The sequence below is a fragment of the Ovis canadensis genome, chromosome 12, assembly GCF_042477335.2.
Source record: "Ovis canadensis isolate MfBH-ARS-UI-01 breed Bighorn chromosome 12, ARS-UI_OviCan_v2, whole genome shotgun sequence".
Classification (NCBI taxonomy): Eukaryota; Metazoa; Chordata; class Mammalia; order Artiodactyla; family Bovidae; genus Ovis; species Ovis canadensis.
Genome location: NC_091256.1, coordinates 15,400,824 through 15,419,422, shown reverse-complemented (window position 1 = coordinate 15,419,422; position 18,599 = coordinate 15,400,824). Strand labels below are relative to the sequence as shown.

The window sequence follows — 18,599 nt, the reverse complement described above, 5'->3', positions numbered from 1 at the left end:
AACCCCATATTCTACCGTGAGCACTTCCACCTGGCAAGACCCCACAGGAGAGCAGGCTGGGGCCAGAGATCTAGCTTTGGCTCTCACCTGTGACTACGGCTATGTCCCAGATTAACCCTCTGAACAGATGCTGAGGGAGTCTAGAAGTTAATGATCAGGATATACTTTCAGCATACCTTCTACCTTGAGAGAAAGAGATTTAAACCGACCGAATTTGATATGGAAGTTGATGCACGCCTGCCAGTAACAAAAGATGCACTGACCTATAAAAAGTCTTTTAATATATATTCCAGGATGGCCAATACAAGCTGGTTAGGTAATTTAGCCCTTGTGAAGAGTTCTTTTAACAGTCATATAAAAATGCTTTGCCTTTTTTTTTTACAAAAAAGAAATCTACATTGACAAAAAACACATCCACGAATGGGCTTTTTTTCCTTTCCATTTTCAGGTTTGCAAGGTAATTAAAAATACATCCATACGCATCTCTGAGCACACTGCTGCCCATCAGTTAATCAGTTTTGGCAATACACTGCACAGAGGCATACCACCACTGGTCTCTGACATTAAATTAGCTTTGAGCTTATTGGCTATTCCTACAACTGGAGGCAACTTGGAACCCAGGCCCTGGAAAGCATTTGCAGGATTTACTACCCGTTTGCCTGACACCTTTTCAATGGTGAGAGGTCTAGGAACAGATTTGCTAATCCAAGGGTGTCTTAATGCTTGAGCCGGGGTCAAGCGGGCAGAGGGGTCCCAGTGGAGACATCGTTTCAGAAACTCTATAAATAAGTAGTCCTCACAGCCTTTCAGTGCTGTCACCCAATCTTTGCTGCCCGGGGGACCCCGCTTCTTACCCCTCCGGGAACGACCTCCCACAAGCACAGCCCTCCCATCGGCCTGCGTGGTCACAGAACAGTAGCGAGGCAGGCCCTTGGAGTTAATAAAGTACTTGGCACGTTTGGATTGTTCCAGAAGTTTTGCCGGTGGCATCCCCAGAAGTTCCATCATACAGGCCAGCTGGTCTCCTTCATCCTCTCCAGGGAAGAGCGGCTGTCCTGTTAAGAGTTCTGCAAGGATGCAGCCAAAGCTCCATATGTCAATGGGTGTGCTGTAGCGGCTTCCCAGGATGATCTCCGGGGCTCTGTAAAACCGAGATTGGATGTAAGTGTACAGCTTCTGGTACTCGAAACAGCTGGAGCCAAAGTCAATGACCTTGGTTGCGCTGCGCCCGTGCTGTTTCAGGAGAATGTTTTCTGGCTTTAGGTCACAGTGAATGATCTTGTTTTTGTGGAGCGCATCCAGGGATTGTAAGATGGACTGAGCAAACTTGCGAACTAACTGGATGCTAAAGCCCTGGAACTTGTTTTTTTTAATGAGCTCATAAAGGTCTATGCTCAGCAATTCAAAGGCCATGCAAACATGGTTCCGGAATGTGAAACTTTCTAGCATGTGAATAACGTTCATGCTACCGGTTTTATCCTGCTTTTTAAGATGCTCCAAAATCCGGATCTCCTCGGCCGCTTGGCGATGGAAGCGCTTTTCATTGCGCACCATCTTCAGGGCCACGTACTGTCGAAGTTTGTGATCATAGACCCGGGCTACCTGCCCAAAACTGCCCTTGCCAATAATTTTCAGCACCTCATATCGATAAGCTAGATGGTCTCGAGGCACGTGAATATAGGACCCATCTGCATCGTCATACCCGCCGTTATTAGGACCACCAATAACTCCATGTCTTTTTTTGGCATTTGGACCCACAAAGTAAATTTCTGGATAATTGACAATTTCCAGCTTCTCATAAGCAGTGAGGTGATGCTTATATTGCTTCAGGGCCTGTTCTGGAGTCAGAGGCACCACTTTGGATGCTTTGGATGAACTGCTGGATTTCACTGTATTCAAACTATCCGAGCTTTTACCCTGAGAGGTGGTGGGAGAGCATTTTTCAGAATCGTTGATACCATCCGACTGAAGGTTGTCGGCTCTTCTGATGCCAAATTCTTGAAATAGCTGTTCTACCTTCATCTCGCCTCCATTCAGGAAGCGTTGAGTAGGATCTCTTGTTAAATGCTCAGTGGTGATCTATGGCAAAGAGAAACGAATCTATGTTAAAGTCACTAAAAACAGTGGAAGGACGAAAGAATCATCCCCTGGACTGAACAAAACAACAAAACATGTCCAGGTGTGTAGTTAAAAGACCCAAAAGTAAGATGAGAAAAGCAGGCGTCCCTAGAAACTTATGCTATGCTAATCTTTAGACTCCATGTCTATGGGCACCCCAACTCCCTACATATGTATTGCTTTGTTTCAGACAAGATGGCCATCTTACCATACTGTAAACATGCTAGATTCCTTCTAACAGGTGTGTCTTCCTACTGAGGATCTTTTCAATGCATCCACTTGAATCCTACACTCTGTCAAAGCCCAATTCTCGTCCCCTCTCTCACCTACTCAAAGCTACTCCAAGCCCACACTAACTGTGGCTCCACTCACGTCTTAACTGTAGCTTTTCCATCTACCGTATAATCTGGCACCTGATTATATACATACTGCCCTACACTGTTCACACTTGTTTCAAGTATCTTCCCAAATTTTAAGGGCACGTATCAGGAGCAAAATAATGCATCTTACAGTGTTCGGTAAATGATAAAGGGACGGAGGCAGGATGTGAAGCCAGGGCTTCTGACTCCGTCAGAATGTCACTGTAACTTGGCGCCAGCTTCTCCTGGTGTCTGCTCTAACTCTCCAGTAGGGCCTGAGTGCTGATCGTGGCCTGCAATCAACCAAGGCCTCATCATCTACTCCCAGGGCCTCAAATAAACCATTCCATCTTTCTACCTCCCTTCACCCAATCACAAAAGTTCTAATCCAGAGAAGACTCTTGAGACCACTGAGGCCGATTCTTTCTGTATCTGACGAGGAACAGTGAGAATCCAAGGCCCCTGTGGAAAGGGGCCTTTCCTAAATAAAGACAGCCTCCTTTCCTTCTCTCTCTCCCAGGCTCACAGACACATGCACCGCTCTTCCTCAGCAATAGCCTACGCGACAGAGGCACGCAACTCTTTTGACTTGATTTTACATCACCTTTTTCTGCAAGGAACAGTAACCCACAGAAGAAAACTCTACTTATTGCATATCTCTGAAATAAGATTCTTTGAAAACAGAAGGGAGAAAAAGAGCAAAAAAACCAAACACCACAAAAAAGAGAAAAATGTAAGAAGGTGCTAAGAAGAAAATAAAGGGGAAAAAATGCTAAATCTGCTGTTCAAAAAAAAAAATTCCAGGATAGTTCCAAGAACAATTTTTTTTTAATGGATCTGAAGAACTGTACCCCTGATGTGTCTGAGAGCCTCTATGATCATTTCAGGGGAGCTCTGAGCTATAGTGATGATCTCTTAAAATATGATACAAATTATAAGGTAATGATCCAAAGTGGCCAAACATTTAAAAAACAGAACTGTAACAAGAGCTAAATAAACAACTCCTAATTATCTACATAAATAAAAATATAAATACAAACAAAGAAAGGGATGAAAAAAATTAAATGTCAGCATATCTAGATAGACCCTAATTTAGCTACAAAAGCAGGATATTAGTTCCAGCCTGTTCCTTTTAGGTCCTATAATCAATTTAAACATTTATAGAGTACTATAGTTACAAAATGAGGCATTGCACCATCTTACAAGCAAAGCAGCCAGTACAACTGTAGCCATACTTTGACATTGGGTTTCTAAATAAAGAGGCAAGATACGGACCAGGAGAGATCTCTGATACCAAAATAGAGAATGATCGCTAGTCAGAAAGTGCTGAAATGTAAACATAATGCAACATTTTTCTTATCATCAATTAAGTCTAATAATTACTCCTGTTTTTAGCGATGTTCACTACTACTATAAAAGTAGTAGTGAACAATTGAGATCACCAAAAAACGGGTTATCTCAAGGCTCTACAATCTATTAGGAGACATACTTTGCTGAACTAAACAATTATAATTGTTTGATTTTAGCTAGATATACACAACAAAACCGAACATCTGCATGCATCTCAACCAGTTTTCCTTAACATTTTTATTATCTAACCTAAATGCATCTAAATATTTATTTACTCTAAAGTCTTGGGGACACATTCTTAAAAAATATGAAGTCAGAGGCCTTGGCTGGGGTGGCTGCACTGCTCAGAAACTGTTGGTCCCAGGACAAGCAAAACCTTTAGGCCAGTTTCTTAGCCCTGATTTCTCCATCTGTGAAGTGTGGATGATACCTCCTTGCAGCATGTTATGAGAATCAATTAATCACATATGTGAAAGACATTCGCAAATGATAGAACAGGTTAAAAATACTGATAACCATTAGGGAAACTTCTCAACACAGTAAGGTTTAAACTCTGATACACCCTCCCTTCCCCATTTAGCTTATCTTTTCTCTCTGTGGTGCCTTCCTCTGTGGCTGCAGACTCCCCCTCCACCAGATGTCTGGCATTAAATATGCCTTCTGCTCCAAGAAGGGCTTCTTGATTGGGCTTCTCTTAGGATGCATGGGAACACTTCACCCACTTTCTCCCTCACATAAAACCTGCTTGCGATTTGCTATACAATTTAATGTGCTCTCCAGAGCTATTTGAACTTTAATAGAAGACTAATGTCTTAACCCAAAGGAATGACTCTCTAGGAACTCGACAAGCTGGTAGGAAAGCTATCTGTGGTCCAGGGTCCATCCCTGGCTACTTCACCTAACTCTGCCTACAAGGAAGGCTATCCTGGCTCTCAAGGTCTTCATTCCTGTTTGTGATCAAGAGAGGGTCTCAGCTTAATAAGAACAGATATACAACAGAAAATCAACTGCCATAGAACTATTACAATAAGGACTCATTTGGATTTGCTGACTCGTGGTTTTTCCTTAAAACGAGCCTAAATCTCTCTCTCTCCAATCTAAGTATTGCTTTGCTCTCGGACTCACACAGGAGTGTCCAGATTCCCATGCTAAAGCTCTTCAGATACCTAAAAGGGTCGTTCTGCCCCACCATTTTTCTGTAAACTCATCATCCCCCATCGCAACCTCCACCTCACACGGCTTGTGATCCCACGTTCTCAACACAGGCTGCACTTTGTGCAAGCGTGGCTCCCAGAACAAAACCCGACACTTCAGGTCTAGGCCCCCATGGATTGTCAAGTTCTGAATCTCCAATGCATCTGAAGAATTCCAGGAAGGAATTTTTCCACACAGGGAGGGGTTCTTTTCTTAGCTTTCTTTCCTTTCTCGTAAATAACTCAAATACTGGCCTGAATCAATTATGTATCAAATCTGCTGTGCTATAAATAAAATCTTTCTTTCATTGTTCTAGAAGAATCTACAATTCCACACACATGTTAAAGTAGTTATAGAACACCACCCTCTCACTCTCGACCCTAAATCTCTGCAACACAAAGCTAACCTATTAAAAGCCTAGGAGCATTTATCATTTACAATGAGAACGTAAGGCATCTCGGATAAACAACGATGCTAAAAAATTTTGTGAAACGAGCAGTAGGGTCTTGGAGTCATGGCATAATGAGCTACAAGTGTCACTAAGAGGAAAAGCACTTTAAAAAACAAAGGTTTATTTCTTTTTAAGTTTATCTGTTTATTTTTGGCTGAGCTGGGTCTTCATTGCTATGTGTGGGCTCACTCTCATTGCAGGGCACAGGCTCCTGGGTGCTGGCTCGGGGGCTGTGGTACCCGGGCTTAGCTGCTCCACAGCAGGCAGTCTTCCTGGCCAGGGATTGAACCTGTCGCCTGCACTGGCACACGGATTTTTAACTGCTAGTCCACCAGGGAAGCCCTCAACAGTACTGTTTCAGCAAAGTTTGCAAAGACACTATTGGGTTAGAACATAAAACCTTGTGTTTCTGAAATTGTATTACTGTGAGTATCATAGAGTAAAAAAATTCATTTTGATCCTGAAACACAATTTAATTGCCCTACTAGACAGCTTCCCTGGTGGTTCAGATGGTAGTCTGCCTGCAATGCAGGAGACCTGGGTTTGATCCCTGGGTCAGGGAGATCCCCTGAAGAAGGAAACAGCAATCCACTCCAGTGTTCCTGCCTGGAAAATCCCATGGATGGAGGAGCCTGGGGGCTACACCCCATGGAGTCACAAACAGTCAGACATGACTAAGCAACTGACACGCACACAGTGATTAGCACTGGCCAAATAACAGCCAGTGCTGAAGTTAAAATGGCCTATTATCTATATTCAGTTATCATCTCCAAATTCTCTAGCGTTCTTTCCAAAATACTGTATATTAGAAATAATTATGCGATTTTACTTTTAAAATATTTATAAACTATACATAATTTATATCAATTAATAAATGATTTAGCTCTTAATTTAAAAAATTAGTTAAAATGTATTTTAAGTCACATGATGACCAACTGCAAAAGTTTCCTATAGAGATATGCTAATTGTCAGCAAGTAACTGAGAAATCTGATCACCAACACAAGGACTACATACATGGTTCTGGAGTTTTCAGAAGTTTTTATATATTATAAAAATAAGCCGGCAGAGAATGGAAAGGAAACTTATTGCACTCCAGAAAGGAGATTAAAAATAGAGTTACCGGCCTTCCAGATATATTTAGCCCATATTCTGTAATATTACTAGCCTTGAAAGCCGTGAAAAAGTTGATTTTTAGTGGCAAAGCTGACAAAACAGCTGGGAAGGACTATGAAAAATGCAACCAGTTCTTTATATAGAAATAATTTTAGGTCTTAAACAGAAATATGAAGGAGAATTATTGATAAATTAATCAGCTCAATTATTCAATTTGTTCATTAGATGACATGCAGCAAATTTTAAAACCACAGGATAGCTTCTCCCTGCCATGGAACTTGTCCAAACCCCATTCTCCCTACCACTCTATGTGTGCCAAGGGAATAAGAATTAGTTTTTATTATTACCTTAATAAAATGGTATCAAAAGCTAAATGTCTGCAAGCTCCAAAATGAATAAATGAATTAAAACCAAACTGTACTGTTCAAGTTTTATTTATGATGTATGAAATGGTTCTCTTAAGCATACTAAGAAGCTAGGACTGCATTTCTACCTTGCAGAAAAAAACATACCTCTAAGTTCAGAGGTATTTCCTGTTCCTTGTTTCTGTTAAAATGAGCCATCATAATACACTCCATATATTTATCAATCTATTAAAAAAAATAACCATTATCTAGACAAAAGTAGCATGCTATTTTTTTTTCCTACTTATCCCAGTGATTGGAAGGAATAAATACATGGGTTCCAAATCAAAATCATTCTGAAAAGCTAAACTTGGACCTCAGAACCTGTTATTTCAAAGTTAAGAGAAACCAAAAAGAAACCAAAAAAAAAAAGCCTGGGTTAACCAGTGAGACATAACTGTACCTTGATCATTCAAAGTAGATCTTCCTCCTTTACAGAAGGACCATTAAAGCTCAAAGCATTACTTCATTTACTTACATTTAGTCTTCTGGGTAGAGGCGGTTCAGAAGGATTGCAGGGTACATTTGAACAGGGTGGGCATTTGGTTTCATCATTCATCATGAAGGTATCATAGACACCATCCCCCAATCTAGTTGAAAAGATTACAGATAAAATCTGTCAGTAACTAAAGTAAATAAATTTGTATTTCCCAAACACCTTGTGTTTTAACTACTTCTTATCTTCTACAAAGAATAATTGATACAAGCAAATGTCCACTCTGTACCTACACTTCTGTGTGTACAACAGACAGCTAGTGGGGACCTGCAGTGTACATATACACAGGGAGCTCAGCTGGCACTGTGATGACCTAGAGGGGCGGGACTCGGGCGCGGTTAGGGCGGGAGGGGATGTATGTGTACCTGTGGCTGATTCACACTGCTGTACAGCAGAAACTAACACAACATTGTAAAGCAAGTATATCCCCACAAAAATGTTTATGGTGGGAAAAAAAATGTTCACTTCGAATTTTGGCACTGAACACCAACTAGAGAGGAAGCAAAGGAAGAGAGGAAATTCAACTTTTCTCTTTTTGTAGCTAAAAAAATAAAAGTATTTCTAGGTTTGTATTCTGAAATAGTTAAAAATAATTCTTACTTTCTGAATGTTGTTAAGGATAGGGACTATCAAAGGATCTCATTTAACTTACTACTTGAAAACGAAGACTAGTTTAAATACTGAAGCCTAAAAGCTAACTAGAACAAACAAGACGGAGGACTATATTTTCAAAGACATGGATTTTAATTTCAGCTCTAAAACTGGCTACACCAGCTCCCTCTCTGAGCCATTTTCAACATATTCGTAAAGGGAAGAATAGTTCCATTCTACACCTTTCTGGGTCTTACAAGCAAGGAATAAAAGGCCTTCTTAGGGCTGCCTTCTCTTTACTTGCCTACTTAACATCTATCTAATTTATAGAAAAATACAGTGACTTCTACAGCAAATACTAAAGAAATTCTCTAAATTACAAGCATTTCACATCTTTATCCACTTAATTTTCCAGTGGATGGTGGAAACTAAATGCCAAGTGATTACAGATTATTTCTCTGTACTTTAAAACTGTGTCTCCACCTCTGGAAGGGAACCCAAAAGATGGAGAAGATTTCTTTAATCCACAAGATGGCCCTGAATAATGTACTTCATCTGCCACCAAGAACACAGATTTCCAGTAACACACATCAGCACTTCATTGTATCATTTGTACATGATATACTATGAATGCAATGATAATGACCCAGCTGCCAGGAAGAACGTTTTTAATCTTTAAAAGCACGCTGCAATAATTCAGTGGCTTGTAAAAACTGTTTCGCAGAATTAGTTCTAGAGTTTTCTTAATCAATGTGTTACAGAAATAGAAGTTTTTTAAAAGCTCAAAAAACAAACCCTAACAACCCACTACAAATATTTTTGGAATGTTCTCTTTTTAAAAAGCAGTCACGTTCTGATAGAATAATGTCTTTAATGGGGACTGCTTCGCTGACAAGAACCAAAAATTCTGGATGCGACTGATTCTTTGCCAACAGCAGGAATAAAACAAACACAATGGGACAGACGTCCACATTTACAGAGAAAGACAGATGGAAGACCTACAAGATTTCCTATAAAGAGCCAAAGGAAGTGTCCAAGCAAATGAAGTGGGGAGCGGGGGGGGGGGGGTCCCTTCTATTAAGGTGTAAAATACAATGCAAGGTGGAGAAACTCTCAAAACAGGATCCACAGAAAAGCCCTACCGGGCAGAGCCCCTCACCTGCACGCCGAGGCCAGACCACACCCCTCACGGCAAAGTCCTCGGTTATCCCTGTTTATCCCCCCCAGTTTGCTAAGAAGCCCCACCAAAAGTCCCAGCTTCTAGGACTTCTTGACCATACATCCCCGATCGAGGGATTCAGAGAGAACCCCAGGGTGGGAATTATTTCCCTGGCCTCCTCCCTCACTGGGCTCGGGAGGAAGGCAGCGTGTGGAGAAGGCGGCGGGCCAGAGACCCTTCCCTAACCCTCCCGCTGGGGGTTCGCTCAGCCTCCAGCCCGCCCGTCCCCGCCCCGCTCACCGGGACGCCCCAGCCCGTTACGCCCGCGGCGCCGTTACCTCCGCTGCTGCGGCGGGAGTGCGGCCCCCGGCGGCCCCTCATCCTTCCGCCCGGGCCCGCGAGCCGTGCCTCCCATCCCGCAGCTCGGGACCCCGCTGTGGGGAGGGGCGGCGGTTGGAGAGGCGGGCGGGCGGGCGGCGTCCACCTGCGCCGCGGCGGCTGCCTCCCGGGCCGCGACGCTGCCCCGGGAACTCTCGTCTGGACACGGGCACTCCGCGCGCGTTCTCTCGGAACTGGCCCGGGTCGGGAAGAGCCAGAGGAGCAGCTAGGGAGGGAAGCGGGCGGGGGAGCGACGCAGTCGCCTAGCAACCGCGGCACGCCCCGGGAAACGCCTCTGCGCAAGTACGCGGTGACGCACGGGGGCGGGGCCGAGCGTCCCCCGCCTCGGGGCGCGCCTCCAGGAAGCGCCTGTGGAGAAACCTCAGGAGGTAGGGAGCGGGAGGCTGCTTTCAGGGCGGCGGAGGTCCTCTGGCGGCAGTCTGAGGGCTGGGGGCCGGGACTGTGGAGGGAGAAAGGCCCTGACGGAGGGTTTGTGAAGTAACCGCCCTCGCTTTCCGAAGTGCCGCTGGCCCGTCAATGCCATCTATGCCTTAGTACGTTTCAGCTTGGAGTTCTAAAACCTCCCTTGAATATCAATTTTAAAAGAATGGGGGTGGGGGGTGGGGAAGGGTACTGTGTCAGACTGACGGGGCATCCCTCGGGGGGGCGGTGGGGAAGGGTACTGTGTCAGACTGAGGGGGCATCCCTCCGGAGGGTAATGAGTTAACGAAGAAAAGCAATAATAAACCCATTTTGTCTGTGACACTACCGGCGCGACGAACGTTTTCATTTAACCATACCAGATGACATCCCACTTTTATATAGATTTAACTAGGAATTATATAATTAAAGCTGAGGTTGGTCCGATTCCCCTGCCACGGATGCCACGGGCTGGTATGGCTCAGAGCCATATTAAAGATGAAGAAACTGAGGCCAGAGACGATCACGTGGTTGGCGAAGCCTTAAGCTAAAACGTCTCCAGCTTCCCAGGCTTTCTCCTGGTGCGCCATCCGCCGCCTGAAGGCTCTTCTGGTCTTTCTGCTTGGAATGGCTGGGATTTTTCCCCCCTTCCTTTTCTGAAACGTTAAAACACTTTGGCAACACCAAGGTTAGGCGGATTTGTCTAGTTGGGATGAAAGTGAAAGGGAAGAAGTTTACAACAGAAGAACAGAAGTGTTGTTTTCTCCAGCGTGACATCCAGTCGGATTTCCTAAACCTACAAAGCACGAGGCAGGCCATCTGACCCTTGAGTTAGAGAACTAAACGTTGTGGAAATGCCGAATATGCGCGCCACCTGGTGGGGCCTCGGGACTCATTGCCCCGGTCCTGCAGAACATAGTCCATAAATCTGAAAATTTCCATCCAAGGCTCATTTCCGTGTGACTAAAAATCATATTCCCTATTCCCATGCCTTTAAGTAAGTGAAGTCGCTCTGTCGTGTCCGGCTCTTTGCGACCCCATGGACTGTAGCCCGCCAGGCTCTTTCGTCCATGGGATTTTCTAGGCAAGAGTACTGGAGTGGGTTTCCTTCTCCAGCCTTTAAGTAGAAATGCCCTTAAAATCCAAAAGCTCTTCACTTTAAAAACTAATGAAGTGTCGGTTTGGGGAACTTCACTTTGTGATCAGTGTTTCTTTAGACTATGATATAAATATGAATTCAAAGGTTTTCTACCATGATGATTTAAATTTTTCTAATCTTATGAATAGACGTTTTTTTAACCGCGTCCAACCCCTCCCCCACCCTTCCGAAGCTAGAGCAGCCCTGCTTTCACATGGGTTTGTATTTGAACTCCGACAGAAGCTTGTTTGAAGGAAAAGTCCCATGGCAGCAAAAGGTTTGGACAAGATTGCGAAATTCTGTTTAATTATTGTTCTTAGTACTTCTGTGGACACCTCAGACCACTTTAGTGCCTTGAACATTTGAATGGGACTTGCCTCAACAAGTTTGCTTACCTCATTCTGAATCATTGACCTTTAGACTTCTCTGGTGGCTTAGACGGTAAAGCGTCTGTCTGCCTGCAATGCGGGAGACCCAGATTCAATCCCTGGGTTGGGACGATCCCCTGGAGAAGGAAATGGCAACCCACTCCAGTACTGTTGCCTGGAACATTCCATGGACTGAGAAGCCTGGTAGGCTACAGTCCATGGGGTTGCAAAGAGTCGGGCATGACTGAGCAACTTCACTTTCACTTTCCAAGTCTGTTTCAAGACATATCTGCTTCAGCCTTGAAGCATTCCTACTCTTCTTCCTGCCCCTGAGGTGGGAAGCACAGAGGACTCCTTTATCTTTAGTCTGTTGACCTTAAGGTCAAGGGAGCAAGGATTCCTTGAGGGTGCTGGAACTTTATGAGTCTCTGACCTTAGTGACCCAAGTAATTTCTTCAGAGGCCCTGTTTCGTAACAGTGTAACTGGATTAAAGCCCAGTGAGGGAGCTAGCAGGAGCCTCCATACTGAGTTCACCCCTTGGCGGGTGTTGAGCCACAAGACCCAACCAAGTCAGAGAGAAGTGTCACACGAGTGTATGTGCCTCAGTTCTTTGTCTCGTCACAACAAAGATTTGAAGCGACGGACATTAAAGCCCTCGGTGCATCACGGCTCTCGGGTCTTGGACAAACTGTGTTATATTCAGTGTTACAGCTCTATTTTATTTAGAAGATTGCAGAGTAATACATCCTTGAAGCGTGAGGGCATGCCAACCCAAAGACTTGAAGAGAAGAGAGTGGAGGAGTGCGTGGGAGAGAGAGGAAGAGAGAGAGAGAGAGAGAGAGAGAGAGAGAGAGAAAGAATGCACACACACAGGAGAGAGCGAGCGAGCGAGCGAGCAAGGCTTTGGCTCCTCCTTTTATATGTTTTTCCTCCCCCTGGGCCTGCTCTATGCAAATTGGGCTTAGCCAGGAGTGCTGTTTGTTCTACCTGAAGTCTTCACTCTGGTCCTCGGACCTTCTTTTGTTCTATTTTCACGGGCTTTTCCCTTCTTTGTCTTTTAGCCACCACCATTTTGGACTCCTTTTCCCTATTCTACCTACCTAACATTCCCCTCTCAAGAGATGGGAGGCCCAATTCTTTGGGAATAGAGGCGTCGAGGTCTTTCTGGCTACTTCCTGCTGAACTGGGGCGGCGAGGGGTATTGGGCCTCCCCCTCTTGCTAGTCTCAAGCCTCAGAGTCCTTATAGCGGTGTCCATCTAAGGGTGTGATATTTTTCGTGGTCGGCTGTAGTTTTATATCTTTGTTGAACTGGCACTGCATGTTGTAGCTGGTTGACCTGGGCAAAACAGGTTAGACAATTGACAGTACATGGAATAATCATAAGCATCATCAACATAGCATAACAAGGACTAGTAGGGGCATTAGCCAATTTTAAATTCACATCGCCAGGATGGCTCAAGTCCCTCCTTGTTCAGGGATCAGAAGATCTATCTCTTGTCTGTTTCGGAGTACAATCTCTGTCAAGCTGTGTTGGCTATTTAGAGCTATCCTGAGAAATCTTATCCCCAGAAACTAGATTTTGGGGGTGTTCATTAGAATGGCACTCATTGGTAGTCCTGAATAGGTATCTGAGATCTCCCAGGGGCTCACAGGTGTATTGAGTGTCCTCTTCTGTCTTCTTCCATGGCTTGACTCATGAGTAGTGATGGGCACCGCTATAAGGACTCTGAGGCTGGAGACTAGCAAGAGGGGGAGGCCCAATACCCCCTCGCCACCCCAGTTCAGCAGGAAGTAGCCAGAAAGACCTCAACTCCCCTATTCCCAAAGAATTGGGCCTCCCATCTCTTGAGGGGGGAATATTAGGTAGGAAGAATAGGGAAACGGAGTCCAAAATGGCGGTGGCTAAAAAACAAGGAAGGTCAAAGGAAGGTCCAAGGACCAGAGTGAAGACTTCAGGTAGAACAAACAGCACTCCTGGCTAAGCCCAATTTGCATAGAGCAGGCCCAGGTGGAAGAAAACATATAAAAGGAGAAGCCAAAGCGCTTTCTCTCCCTTTCCCGCGTGCGTGCACTCTTTCTCTCTCTCTCTTCCTCTCCCACGTGCATGCGCTCTTTCTCTCTCTCGCTCTCTCTCTCTTCCTCTCTCTGTCTCTCTCTCCCCCACGTGCTCTTCCACTCTCTTCTCTTCAAGTCTTTGGGTTGGCATGCCCTCACGCTTCAAGGATGTATTCTCCTGCTATCTTCTAAATAAAATAGAGCTGTAACACTGATTTGCCTAAGAGCTATAACACGGTTTGTCCAAGACCCGAGAGCTGTGATGTGCCAAGGACTTTAATGTCCGTCACTCCAAATTTTTGTTGTGACAAGACAAAGAACTGAGGAACATACACTCGCGTGACAGAAGGAAGGATTTATTACTTGCAGCAAGTAAGGAGAACACTGGGGATCTTCCTCAAAGCAGTGTCTCCCAGAACTGCAAAATTGGGGAAGTTTTAAGTATATTCATGAAAGGGCTTGGGTGGTTGACAGAGTTCAAGCTTTAGTTGATTGAAGTCACAGTTTATAAAAGGTCAACATCATTATCCTTTAGGTTCCAGTAGATCTGGTTGTTGAGCACTTCAGGTTAATCTTTGTCATTGGAAGAACTGGGAGTCTTTACAATTTCTCTTGCCTAATAACAGGCAATGTTTCTTCATTCTTTTCTTCTCTTATGATCATTAATTACTGAGACCTGCTCAAGGGCAAACATTGTGGCCAGGCTTAGATCACCAAATGGCTTTGGTCAAGAAAGCCATGCCTGGTTCTCCTTCAAGGACCATCCTACCCTATCTGCTTACACTCCTAAGCTCCACCTAAGAGTGGTTAATATTTCCATTGTCTCTCTCAGGGCAGCTACAGCCAGATTTACCTATTATGGATTGGCTAAATATCATACAAGACACTTGCCTGCTTGTTGAAGCCAGTTTTAATGTATTTGCAAAATAAGGAACCTATAATAAATAAACAAAACAAAAAAGGAACTATTCCTGAGTCTTCAAAGATCAAAGCATTCAGAATGGGATTATAACAGTTTTAAATGTATAGATTAAGAAAATATTCCTGTAAGCACATGCACCTGAAATTTTGTGATGAAAAGCCTGTTGGTGGTTTAGGTTTGAATTCATCTCAGTTCAGTTCAGTTGCTCAGTCGTGTCCGACTCTTTGCTACCCCATGGACTGCAGCACGCCAGGCCTCCCTGTCCATCACCAACTCCCAGAGTTTACTCAAATTCATGTCCCTTGGGTCGGTGATGCCATCCAACCATCTCAAACCTCTGTCATCCCCTTCTCCTCATGCCTTCAATCTTTCCCAGCATCAGGGTCTTTTCCAGTGAGTCAGCTCTTTGCATCAGGTGGCCAAAATTTTGGAGTTTCATCTTCAGCATCAGTTCTTCCAATGACTATTCAGGACTGATTTCCTTTAGGATGGACTGGTTGGATCTCCTTGCAGTCCAAGGGACTCTCAAGAGTCTTCTCCAACACCATGGTTCAAAAGCATCGATTCTTCAGCACTCAGCTTTCTTTATAGTCCAACTCTCATATCCATACATGACTACTGAAAAAACCATAGCCTTGACTAGACAGCAAAGTAATGTCTCTGCTTTTTAATATGCTATCTAGGCTGGTCATAACTTTCCTTCCAAAGAGTAAGTGTTACTTCCAAGGAGTAACTGCCCCATACTGCACTACTGTTTCTTGATTGCTCCTCCTTTCTTTCTTCAATCCATCTCTTCCCTGATTACCAACTGTTTGAATCTGCCCATTGGAATTCAGGGAAGGTCAAAGAGGCTGAATGATGCCTATTTCTTACAGACAAGAAACTGGTGACATGGAAAGGATTTGTACCTGGGAGGGCCCCACAGCAGACCCATAGAGGCCTTCATGGTTTCACTTGCGTGCTTCCTCCCTCCTCTCTCTCTTCCCCAAGCTTTGAAAGTTCCCCCTATTAATCCTTCTGAATCTTGAAAACAACAACAAAACAAATAAAATCTACTTGTGTCTTCCAATACTGTAGACACTTTGTTCTAGATCTCCTAAATCCTGAAGTTTGTCTTTCTTAATCCCTAACCCAGAAATATTTATCTTTTCCCCAAATATCTGTCACTTCTCACTTACTCTTCCCAATGTAGTTCCACCTACATGACTGAGGGGACATATGAAACTACATTTCCGAATTCTTAAAACCTAACTAGGACTCTTTCTAATATAATTGCCATTAATTAAGTCTATTATTTTCTAGGTACCATCTGAAGTACTTTATAGATATTTTCTCATTTAAATCTTATGCAAGTCCTGTGAGATAGGTATTATCCCCACTTAACACTTGAGAAGACATTCTCAAAGATGAGTGACTTGTGCAGGTTCACACAGCGGGTGTGTGGAGTCAACTGAAAACTGTCACACCCGTTGGCACTACAAAAATGAAGTCTCTAGCCACTGCAGTTGCTGACCTTCAATACATCCTGAAAGGAGTTTAGGGTAGAGATCAGGAATGAGGCATTCTGTGCTCTAGGAAAAGCTAGCACAACAGGCCTTCAGATAGTTAGACTTTGTCAGGAGAAGATTTTATGAGCCTGATTTCTTACATCTTCTCATATCTGGAGAATCACTAAAATCATTAATGGAAACATCTACTCCTCATGACTAGCAACAACATTCTGCCAAAATATGTGCTTGACCAATATCACATGTATACTGACATTTCTCTTTACCTCTTCAGAACAGTTCTTCCGAGTTATCTGCGAGGCTGTCTTCTGGGCTGAAGTCCTCATCTACCCCAAACGAAATTGAACTCACAACTTTCATGTGCATTTTTTTTCCCCAGTCCATAGTTTTGACAACCATGAAGGGACCTAAAGGGAACTTCTCTCCTTTACCTAAACTCTGCAAGGAACTGGCATACTGGTATCAGCAGAGGCCTCTTATACCTATCCACCTCCTTGGAAATCCCAGATAATTTGGGTGAGTCTGTCCTGTTTCTTGGCCCTCTTGTATTGGTTGATGGTTTTGCGTTTCATTTGGAGGCATATAACAGGTACCCGCCCTCCTCAAATGAACGATATTGGTGGGGGGAGGTGGAGTCTGTTGAAAGACACTGGGAAAATACGCATCCAGTTGAAACTGAGTGGGGAGAAGCTGAAAGACACTGGGGTTTGCTCAATTTAAATTCACTGAGTGGTCTGGGCTGAGTGTTAGGTAAGAGACTAACTGATCTGACTCTTTCCCTCAATTTGGCTGCCTTTAGAATATTTTAAGATAAAAATGAAGATATTACAAGAGAGCTTTGTTCCAAAGAAGAGGGACAAGATCCCTCTCAGTCAGTTAAAGCTTTCTCAGCAACTGAGAAATTTATGGATTTCATACTGTGTAGTGGTCCCATAGGGAAACACACAAGTTAAAAGATTGCTCATCCAGAATTCATGTATAAGAATTGGTCATTCAGTGATCTGAGCATTCACAGTGGTCTTAGACCATTTGAGGGAGAAACTGAGCCATGTAAGGGGGCTAAAACAACTCTAGGGTGATGCCTAGAGGACTTAGCTAACAAGTACCTTGCTGGCCTACCACACAATTTTATTAGTAATCTTAGCCCTGACAAATTCAGCTTTAAAATGGGAAATAGAGACTCTCAAACAGAGAAGCGAGGAGTATCAGAAAGCCAGCCTCTGACTAAGACCCCAGCCCCAGGTTTATGTATATACATAACTTATAACAAATACTTACTTAATTGGCGATTAAAGGAAAACTTTGCCCTGAAAATAGTCAATATGGGCTCCTTTATTGTGTATGCAGTTGTAACAGAAGACTGGGTTGATAAAACATCTCTTCAGAATTCTGACTCTTGAAGGAAGAGGTCCTTCTAGGAGCATTTGCTTTCTTCTCAATATGCCTTGAGACCAGGGTTCTCAGGAACAGTTACCTAGATCATCATTCCTGAGACAGGGGGAAGTAAGGAAGGAGGAGACCTTTTAAAATTTAACCTATTCCAATTGTTATAAACTGGTGAGTTTTATATTGTAATACCTGATTCATGACTAAGTTTTAAAATGAAACTATGAGATGTCTGATTGTATCTGTCTATGTGTGCACATATGTCTTTACATTTGGATGGTATTATCAAAGTTAATTTGTAAATGAGCTCTACTTAATTGGCTTAATTGCAAATTAACCACTTATAAAAATTCTCAGAAATATAAAATGAAACAGGCCAGGATGAATTTCAGGTTCGTGTGAACTATAAAATATTCAGTTATAAATTAATACCTGGAATTAAGGTTTGTTGATTTAATTAACACGTACATGTCTTAGAGTCATCAACATTAAGTATACCTTTATTGTACTTAGGCTTAATAAAAATCAAATGAGATTTTATTATAGCTGTTGCAAATTTGTTAGCAAGAAAAATAACTTGGTATAATAAAAAAAAAGAAAAATAACTTGGTATAATAAAATTTTTTTATAAATGAATTAAATGTAAATGAGAGAAGAAGTTTTTGGTGAACTCTTTAGAAAAATTGTTTCAGGAATCTATTTTAAAATACTCTCTCCAGATTTATTTTTTAATTTACTTATTTTTAATTGAATGATAATTGCTTTATGATATTAACCATATATATACAAATGTACCCTCCCTCTTAAAACTCCTTCCCACCTCCCACCCTTTCCCACCCTGCTAGATTGTTACAAAGCCCCAGTTTGTGTCCCCTGAGTCATATAGCAAAGTTCCATTGGCTGTCTATTTTACACATGGTAGTTTATATGCTTGCATGCTCCTCTCTCCACTCATCTCATCTTCTCCTTCCTCCTCCTGCCCCTGCTCATGTCCACAAGTCTGTTCTCTATGTCTGTGACTAGATTCATTTAGTTTGAAATATTTATTTCCTCAGGTGCATTGGGTCTCGACTGCAGCATGTAGGACCCTCGTTGCATTGTATGGGATCTTTCATCGCACCATGCCAAGACTCTCTAGTTGTGGCATGTGAGGTCAGCAGTTGCAACATGTGGGCTCCAGAAGAAA

The 18,599-nt window shown here is 43.2% G+C and overlaps 1 protein-coding gene and 1 long non-coding RNA gene across 3 annotated transcripts in view; one reads left to right on the top strand and one right to left on the bottom strand.

Moving 5' to 3' along the window:
- Positions 1–259: 259 nt before the first annotated feature.
- DYRK3 (dual specificity tyrosine phosphorylation regulated kinase 3) lies at positions 260–9,921 on the bottom strand. 2 transcript variants are annotated; one of them, XM_069545273.1, is made up of 3 exons: positions 9,575–9,921; positions 7,469–7,580; positions 260–2,079 (listed from the first exon to the last, which is right to left on the bottom strand). In XM_069545273.1, the coding sequence occupies exons 1-3, from the start codon at positions 9,649–9,651 to the stop codon at positions 505–507; spliced, it is 1,764 nt and encodes a 587-aa protein (XP_069401374.1). In that variant the 5' UTR covers positions 9,652–9,921; the 3' UTR covers positions 260–504. The 2 variants fall into 2 exon arrangements, with proteins under 2 accessions (XP_069401374.1, XP_069401375.1); XM_069545274.1 differs by having other exon boundaries at positions 9,537–9,826.
- A 2-nt stretch (positions 9,922–9,923) lies between these two features.
- Positions 9,924–18,599, top strand: part of LOC138416342 (uncharacterized) — a 29,975-nt gene continuing 21,299 nt past the window's right edge. Inside the window, exons 1-2 of the long non-coding RNA XR_011247632.1 lie at positions 9,924–10,003; positions 16,407–16,543. This is a non-coding gene — a long non-coding RNA (uncharacterized lncRNA). The remainder of the gene's footprint in view (positions 10,004–16,406; positions 16,544–18,599) is intronic.